Raw genomic sequence first — 8447 nt, forward strand, 5'->3', positions numbered from 1 at the left:
GATCGTGGGAGCTTGAATGACCGAGAGGGTTTCTTATTTGTTGTATAAAGACCAAAATGCTCCGATATATTCTAGATGATGTGCTTGAGGGGGGTATTGCAGTAACTTAACTAGACTCCTAGGCCTATAAAACGAGGGGGGCAGTGTGGCGTTTGTAACCGGATCTTTTTTGGAGAGCTCATGTTTATGCCAAAACCCTAACGTGTCCATTTGCATTTATCTTTTGTGTCGTTCTTCCGGTTGAATTCCAACACTATTAATATATTGGATGAGTCATCAAAAACCTTCCCTTTAAAAGTTCATGATAAGAAAATCGTAGCAGGAAGAAAGTAAGAGCATCTAATAGCCTCACTTATACTAAATATATTGTTATTCATGCTAATATTTTAAGAACATCAATAGAATTGAGAGATAGAATGAAATACTAAGTTATATATATGTATTCTTTATTCATCTAATTAACCTGACATTTGATTCAAATATTAGCTTGATATTTAGGTAAAGAATTAAATTCTATATTTTTCTAATAACTAAATACATAAAACTATTTTGAAAAATAGAATGGAAATTAACATATTGATAATGCCTTTTATATTCATCTATCTTGATACTTGAATAAATATTAACTCTAAGTCTGATTCAAATATTTTAATGTTTTGCTAGTATATTAAACAAAATATTGACACGATATTTGTTTTAAATGCTAGTTTTCACATATTTCCATAAATTATGAATATTATCTAGTTTTACAAATAAAAATAATAATCTTACTATTGAAGGTGTGCGAAATCCGAACTCGGACTCAAATTCTGACAATCCAAACATTTGTACATATTCGAGTACATTTGAATTCATGTCGAAATTCACTTTATTTAAGATGCAAATGTGAGCATTCTTCCTGCCCAGTGGAGCGAGGGCTAAGATTGCTGGCACGGACCCTGACCTTTTCCATCGCTGGTGTGTAGCAGCATACGTACGGAGATCTCCCGTAGGACGCCTACTAGCTGTTCCATTCCGTTTCTCGTAGCACCTGGTACCGTCGCTGAGCGGTGGAGCCCACATGACATCACTACTATTAAATCTACGCTAGAGGAAATGCCACACGCACACCCCGACAGGGCAACGGAGCAGCGGCCACAGCAGCTAGCGCACCAGCGCAGCAAAGCAAAACCCAAAAGAAAGAAATACAGAGCCAGCCGATGAGCCGACCGAACCAAAGCCCACCGCACCGCCCATCTCCCTCTCCCCCCCTCCTTCAGTTTCCGCCATTTCCCTCGCGTCCTCCATGCTTCCCTCCCGGCTCCACCCATCAAATCCCGCATCCTAGCTAGCCCCCGGGCCCCGGCTCAGATCAGCCCCACCGTCATCCACTTCCACGCCATGCGGATCTGCAGGAGCGTCGCCCGCCTCCTCGGTTCTGCCTACTCCGCCTCCGCCGTCCCGCCCCTCGGCGGGCGCCCCCGTCCGACCTCCTGCCGTCGCCACAACTGGCGCTGTGCTCCGCGGCTCCGGGCCCGAATCCAGAGGCGGGGGCGGCCCTCTCGAGCCCGGATATACTGCCTCGCCCACTTCTTGCATGCATTGAGTTGAGGGAAGAAGAACCGGAACAGAAGGGCGGGGAGGCCAAGAAGCACGCAAAGTTCAAGCAAGATGAGCAGAAGGGAAGGGGCAGCAGTGGCGTGGAGCTGCAAGAAGAAGGACGGCGGGGGGGGGGGGGGGGGGGGGTGGCAGCGCCACCGGAAAGTGAGCCGCCTCGTCTCCCTCTGCGATTACCACTTCGTGCAGAAGCACCCCTCCTTGAACCCAGAATTAGATTCGGGAAGAAGAGAAGGTGCTGGTGGCTCCACGGCCAGGAGCCTGGAAACCTTCCACCAGCTCCAAGCCACGGAAGAAGTCCGGCAATGACCTCAACGCGACCGAGGGCTTCTTCTACTACGCCGGGTTTGGGTTCTGCAGCAAGAGGCACTGCAGGAGCAGCGTGGGCGATTCTGTACCTACAGAGGGAAGAATAGGAGGAGGATTCCATCAAAGAAGAGGAGGAGGAGGAACAGCTGAAAGATGCGTCTCTTCCCAGTCAGGTGGAACGTGAGGGTCATGACGATGATTCCAATCAGGCTGCAGCTCGTGGTGATGCATGCGTCTAGCTGCGGCGATGACATTTCAGGGATCGCGGGCATGCGTCAACGCCGATTGCAGCGACGACAACTACCACAACGCGATTGGTCGATCTTGCTGGCGGCGGCGGCAGCAGCAGCAGCAGCATGGATGGAAATGGTGTTCCGCCCCAAGCTAGCAATGGCGGCATGCAGCAAGGGGAATATCCGGAGGAAGCGGGGGAGGAACGAAACCCGTGGAGGCGCGGACGCTCAAGTCCCTGATGCGAGCGCCTACGTGCTCTCACATCCGTGGTGTAGAAGAAAAGCTAGCTAGCTTTGCTTGCCGTTTTGCTGTTGACTTGTCGCGCTGTTTGACTTTCAGATTCTTTTTTTTTATTTTGCTGTGCATGCTCGATGGTTACTCCTTGCTATTTCTGGCTTAACTGTGCTAGCTTTACTGCATCGATCTTGAGGTCGATTACTACCAGCTGATTCCGCCGTGTTCAGCTGATTAGTACCATCTCGTCGGCGTCGGTGTCGATTCAGGCGGCGAAGATACAGAGAAGTATACTGTTCGAGCCAAGCGGGTTCAGGCCAGGCGAGTTGAGGATACAGAGGCGTGTCGATTCGCTCGTCCGCACACGACGAGCAGGGCCGCAGGCAACAAGCCGCGCACCCGCACCATGCCAATAGCAAACAAGGAAAAAAAAAGAAAAAGAAACACCCACCTGTTCTCTCTCTCTCCAATCTCTCTCTATTCCACCTCCACCCCCGCCCCGACTCCCAGTCCCAGCCCCGCCTCCACCAAAAATCCGAACCCTAGCGCCCCGGGGGCCGCCAGATCCCCGCCGCTCCCCTCCATGCGGATCCGCAAGAGCGCCGCCCGCCTGCTCGGCTCCGCCTACTCCGCCCCCGCGGCCGCCGCCCCCGGCGCGCCGGCCCCGCCTGAGCTCCTCGCGACGCCGCCGCCGCCGCAGCCGCACCCCGCGGCGTGCTCCCCGCCGCCCGAATCCCGCGGCTGGGGCGGCTACCCCGACCACGCGACTGCCTCCGGGGAGGCCTGCGAGCTCAGCCGCTCGCCGTGGGACCTCATCGCCGAGCTCTCCCTCTCCGACCCCCAGGTCAGCGCCCCCGCTCCCCGACCCCCTCCCACCCCCCCTCGCTCCCTCCTCTCGGTTTCCACTCCGGGTCGCTCTGCGAGGCCCATGCTACGCAAGCTCGCTGCGCTGGTGAGGCTCTCGCCGCGTCCCCCGCGGTCGCAACGCCCGGCTCGTGCATGCCTCTAGGGTTGGCCGGCGGGGCCGAATGGGCCGCCAGCGGGCGGCTCCGCCCGCAGATGCCTGCCTGGCCGGGGTCGACGTCGCCTTTGCTACCCTTCCCTCGTGGTAATTTGGGGGTGGCGCCGCTGCTAGGGTTGGAATCGCCGGAGCGGCGGCCGGGTCGAACCCTAGATCCGCGCCGCCCCATTCCGGGGCTGTAGCGCCGTAGGAGGTGGCGTCTGCGCGTGCTGCTGTCTCGATTAATTAACTTGTCTCATTCGATTAGGAGGAGGACGACCTCGTCGACAGGTACTTCGTCCATGTCACGACTCGCGCGAGCTGGCTCTTCTCGGCCAGCATGCCGGTCTCCAACGCGAAGAAGGTGGCAGCGGCTGCCAGGGAGAGAGCCAAGCGGCGGCGCGACGCGGCGAGGAAGGCGCTCAAGAAGGCGGCAGCGAGCAAGGAGAAGGACAAGAAGGACGCTGAGGCCTGGAGCAAGGCAAAGGTGAAGAAAGAGGAGGGGGAGCAAGTGCAAGCGGCGCGGGTCTGGAAGTGCAAGAAGAACGACGGCAAGCGGTGGCACTGCCACCGGACAGTGAGCCAGCCCAACACCCTCTGCAACTACCACTTCGTGCAGAAGCGCTCGTACCTGAACCCGGACTACGAGTTCCCCGGGGCGGTCGAGCCGGAGGAGGCCGCGCCGGTTCCAGCTGCCGCCGCCTCCAAGCCGCCCTCCAGCAACAGCAAGCCGCGGAGGAAGAAGCCCACCAGCGACTTCAATGCGACCGAGGGCTTCTACTACTACGCCGGGTTCGGCCCCTTCCGCAGCAAGAGGCACTGCAGAAGCGGCGGCACGAACGAACCTGTGCCCGTAAAGCAAGAAGAGGAGGAGGAGCAAGTGCCCGAACACGCTTCCCCTCCTGCCGCAGATCAGGCCCGAACTGCCGAAGATGCCAATCAGGCTGCTGCGCCTCAGAACGATGTGTCTACCTGTGACGACGACATTGCAGGGATCGCCGGCGTCGACGAGGATACCAGCGACGATGACTACGACGGGATCGGCATCGCCGGCAGCAGCGTGGACGGAGGTGGCGACGCGCAGGCCAGCAACGGCGGCGGCAAGAGGAAGACCCCGTGGAAGCGGTGGAGGAAGCCCGTGAAGGCGCGGTCGCTCAAGTCCCTGATGTGATGATGAATGATCAAGCAGCGTCCCGTGCTGTAGGTGGACAGGTTGGTTAATCAGCTAGCTTGACTTAGCTTAATTATTCTTCCTAGCCTTTTTATCCCCGTCAGGTTTCGCTGGTGACTTGGTGTACAAACTGTTTGATGGCTCCTGCATCCTGATTTTCGCCTGTTTCATGGCCTGTCGTCGAGCTGATTAGGGCAGTTTTTTTCTGCGTGTTAATTTTTGAAGCCTATTGGAGTACCAGCTGCCGGTCGCGTGGAGATCAGTGTGCTTCTGTTCCCGTGTTGGGGTCCTGGAAGGAATAATGTGCTTGTTTGTGCGTTTGATGGAGGTTGTCTGCCCGCAGTGTTTGCGTGTGGGCTTCCGTACGAGCGCGCGTTTTGGAGGCAAAAAAACAGTTGCGGGTCACAACTGCTTCTCGACTAATTAAGCCGGTCGTTACATGTTGGTCAAGCTACGCCGGCGGGAAAGGGATCAAGTATAGTATATAGTTGCACGCACGTGCGCGGAGGATTAGTTTGATTATTAGAGCTCGCGTCGGATCAGCCGTGGCTATGGTTTCGATTCGATTGGATTCGATGCGGCCGGTCACGAATCACACGGACGGGTGGAGTCGGCTCCGGTCGCCTAGCTTCGTCAATTCAGGCAGGGGAACCCGCGGCCTCGTGATCTCGTCGGCGTCAGACCAAGAGGGGTAGACGAGTTCAAGACGGAGGAGCCGGCGGAGGCCGCCACATCCCTGGCTGTCATGTCAAAGAACACTGGGCCGGGCGTGCGGCGGCGTGGGGACTGGGCCTGGATGCTCGGCAGCAGCAGCACTGGCTCGGCCCGCGACTGTACCCCGCCCGCAGCGCTCTGGGCCAGATGAAAAGAAAAAACATCTGAGTTGACTTCTCTTTTCCCGAGTAACGGGGTTGACTGCTGCTGTTGAGAGTAGGACTGTAGGAGTAAATGAGCACTCACGCTGCCGTACTGTTGGCCTGTAGATACTCGAGGTGGCTGCGAGCGCCCGACATGGGAAAAAGTCGTCCTTTGCGCGGGGCGGACACGTGCTGTACGCCTGCACCGCACGTGCGCAGCAGCACCCCAGCCCTTGAGGCCATGGGACCGAAGAACAACACGATCCTTGCGTACAGCTTGTACCTTGTAGACCTAGGCCAGTCGCCCGCGGGCCTCGCCGCTGCCCGCGGCACCCCCGCCGCGTGCTCCAGGCCTCGGAGAGGAGTGGCACTGTGGCAGCACCATCGCACTGTGACGCTTCGTTTGGCGACGTGGTGGGGGTGCCCACAGGCCGGGTGCGAGGACCGGCATCGGTCGTCGCCTCGCCGCGCCATCCTGCGGCCACACCATGTCGGGACGGTGGCGCCGCCTGCCGCGATATATGACCTACTAGCAAGGTAGGGGCGCATGCATTGTGCTCGCTGGCACGCTGGTGGTGTTGGACGAGCTGTACTGTGCCCGGCCGGTTTGCTCTAGCAAGAACGTGACACCTAGATCCTAAGAATTGAAGTTGGAAGTGCTTGCACCTGCACACCCGTAGCTGCGAGAAGCGACGCCTGGTTGTCGGCTGTCGGCGTGCCAACGCAAGGTCAAGTGCAAGCCTCTCTAGTTATGGAGCTGCGCAGCAAGTTTGTTCTTTGTTGGTGTAAGCATGCATGGTGTTCGGCAAGCAAATCTGCAGCCGTGGCCAACGCCTGTCGGCTGGTTCACGAGCTCGCGCGCGCAGGGCGTTTAATGCGCAACGCCTGCTTGTTTGGTCTGTGCGGATAAGGTGTTCGATGAAACGCTTCCTTCACGATAATGCCCTCCTTTTGGCGCCACCTTTAGCGCAGCAGGTGCACATGTGCAATTACTAGCAACACACATACCCTTTATTTGTGTAATCTTAAGAGATCATGTAATGTAGTATGCCTATTCCCTCCACCGCACTCGGCAAAGATATTATAGGGCCAGGCCAGAGCAGTTAGAAAAACCTCGAGAAGAACAAGGCGCGGCCAATGATCAATTCCCCCGTTCTCATTGTCTGCTTTGGCATCGGATCCTGGATTCCCCCCTGGAAAGGCATCACGGCATTCGCCTTCCAGAGTTCCAATCGCCTGCCGTCAGATGAACACTAGCACTACTACCAGTAGTATACCAGCATCAAAATCGAGAAGGATTTGGACGCAAACGCGAAATGCAGATGCACCTACGCGGTCGTGCGACTCGTGCCAATCAGTTGCAGCCGGAAAAAGCAGAGGGGTTGGTTCCCGGAGCAGAGCACGACGGCCTTCGTCACGCCGCCGGCCCAGGCCCGCCGACCCTCGCCCGCTTCTGGAACCCGCTGAAGAAGCCGTCGTCGTCGTCGTCACCGTCGCCGCGCCCCACCAGCTGAGGCATGTCCCCCTCCGCCGACGCCGCCGCCTCGTCCTTCGCGGCGGGGGCCAGGAGGACGCCGTGGTGCTGCTGCTGATGCTGCTTGTGCTTCTTGGGCCTGGGCTTGCGCTTGCGTGTGGACCACGCGACGTGGCGGTCGCAGAACAGGTACCCCGGCACCGCCGCGCCCTTGCAGCGCCACCGCTTCCCGTCGTTCCGGCTGCACCGGGCGCCGGCGTCCTGCGGCTCCGGCTCCGGCTTCGGCACGTCGTCCGTTGCGCTGCTGCGTGGGGAGGAAGGGGGGAAACAAAAGCGATTTCTCAGCCCCACCGGCCCACCCCCACCCAAGATCTCGAAAGGAGAGACACCTGAACAGAGAGGAGAGGGAGGCTTCAGTCCGCACGCACCTGTCCTTGGACGCGGCGGCGGGGACCCGGTCGCCGTCTCCTTCTTGGACGCGGACCCCGGCGACCAGGATCACCCGCTTCTCCTCCGCCTCCTCCGCCTCCTCGCGGGATCCCTCCTGCGGCAGGAACGGCAGCCGAAAGGTGAGGCGAGCACGGCAATCCGAAGTAGGACGATCAACACCCGCGTCTCCCGCGGCTCGGGTGACGAACGGGATCCCGAGCCCCAAGAACCGCTCGGGAACCGGGCACCGTCAGCGCTCGCAATGAATCTCTCCTCGCGCCGGCGCGTGCGGTAGGGATACGCAACGCACGGCCACAGGGCAGCAGTAGCAGGTAGCAGTAACAGCCGGCGTCTCACCTCGGGCAGCTGCTGCTGCTGCTGCAGCGGCGGGGGACGCGGCGGCGGCGAGGCGGAGCCGGAGAGCGCCGCCGACGCGGGCCCCGGGTCGGCGGCCCTGGCCGGGGTGCGCTTCCGGATCCTCATGGCCCCCCGCTCCGCTGCGCTCCGGAGATCGCGCCCGCTGGCTTCTACTCCCTTGTCCCTTTCCCTCCCTCCCTCCGTCTCTGTTCCCCCACGCGTCTCCCCGGGCTTGGCCGCTCGATCTGCTGCAGTACTAGTACCCGTCTTGCACCTGACTAGTCCGCCACTGCTTTTCCCTAGCCTCTGCCGGCAGACCGGTCCGTCCGCATCCGCCCGGCCCCTCTTCTTTCCCCGTTCAGACCCGAGGCGGGCGCGGTAAAATTTCCCGTTCTGTCCCTCGGTTGGGGGCCCCGTCGCCGTCGCATCTTTCTCGCGGGCTCCGGCCGTGCCGTGCGCGTGCGGGCTGCGGCGAGCCGGCGAGGGATGCGCGGAATGTTCCGTCCGGCCGCGGCGGCAGAGAAGATGTGGGAGGGGAGGGAGGGAGGACTGGGCGGCCGGGGGCGTGAGTGACCCGACCCGAGCGCGACCGGCAGGGGCCGTCGGTTGCTGCTGCTGCTGCAGCGCGTTCCAGTCGGTGAACGGGGACCGGCTTGCCGGCTGCCTTTTTCCACTTTTTTCTCACGCCTCTGCCTTTCCCGGGGAAGCGTCTGTCTGGTTGAATCCGGGACTAAGTATGTGTGTTTAGATCCAGAGGTTAAAATTTACTCTGATCAAACATTTGGA

At 59.2% G+C, this 8447-nt stretch overlaps 2 protein-coding genes across 3 annotated transcripts; one reads left to right on the forward strand and one right to left on the reverse strand.

Annotated features, from left to right (window-relative positions):
- Positions 1-2836: 2836 nt before the first annotated feature.
- LOC112875521 (brain acid soluble protein 1 homolog) lies at positions 2837-4781 on the forward strand. Its single transcript, XM_025939397.1, has 2 exons — positions 2837-3217; positions 3642-4781. The coding sequence occupies exons 1-2, from the start codon at positions 2957-2959 to the stop codon at positions 4542-4544; spliced, it is 1164 nt and encodes a 387-aa protein (XP_025795182.1). The 5' UTR covers positions 2837-2956; the 3' UTR covers positions 4545-4781.
- Positions 4782-6675: 1894 nt separating this feature from the next.
- Positions 6676-8043, reverse strand: LOC112876623 (growth-regulating factor 3-like). Of its 2 annotated transcripts, none has more exons than XM_025940765.1 (3): positions 7662-8043; positions 7304-7419; positions 6676-7176 (listed from the first exon to the last, which is right to left on the reverse strand). In XM_025940765.1, the coding sequence occupies exons 1-3, from the start codon at positions 7785-7787 to the stop codon at positions 6816-6818; spliced, it is 603 nt and encodes a 200-aa protein (XP_025796550.1). In that variant the 5' UTR covers positions 7788-8043; the 3' UTR covers positions 6676-6815. The 2 variants fall into 2 exon arrangements, with proteins under 2 accessions (XP_025796550.1, XP_025796549.1); XM_025940764.1 differs by having other exon boundaries at positions 6676-7179; positions 7662-8040.
- Positions 8044-8447: the final 404 nt, after the last annotated feature.

This window comes from Panicum hallii, chromosome 9 (genome assembly GCF_002211085.1).
Source record: "Panicum hallii strain FIL2 chromosome 9, PHallii_v3.1, whole genome shotgun sequence".
Lineage (NCBI taxonomy): Eukaryota > Viridiplantae > Streptophyta > Magnoliopsida > Poales > Poaceae > Panicum > Panicum hallii.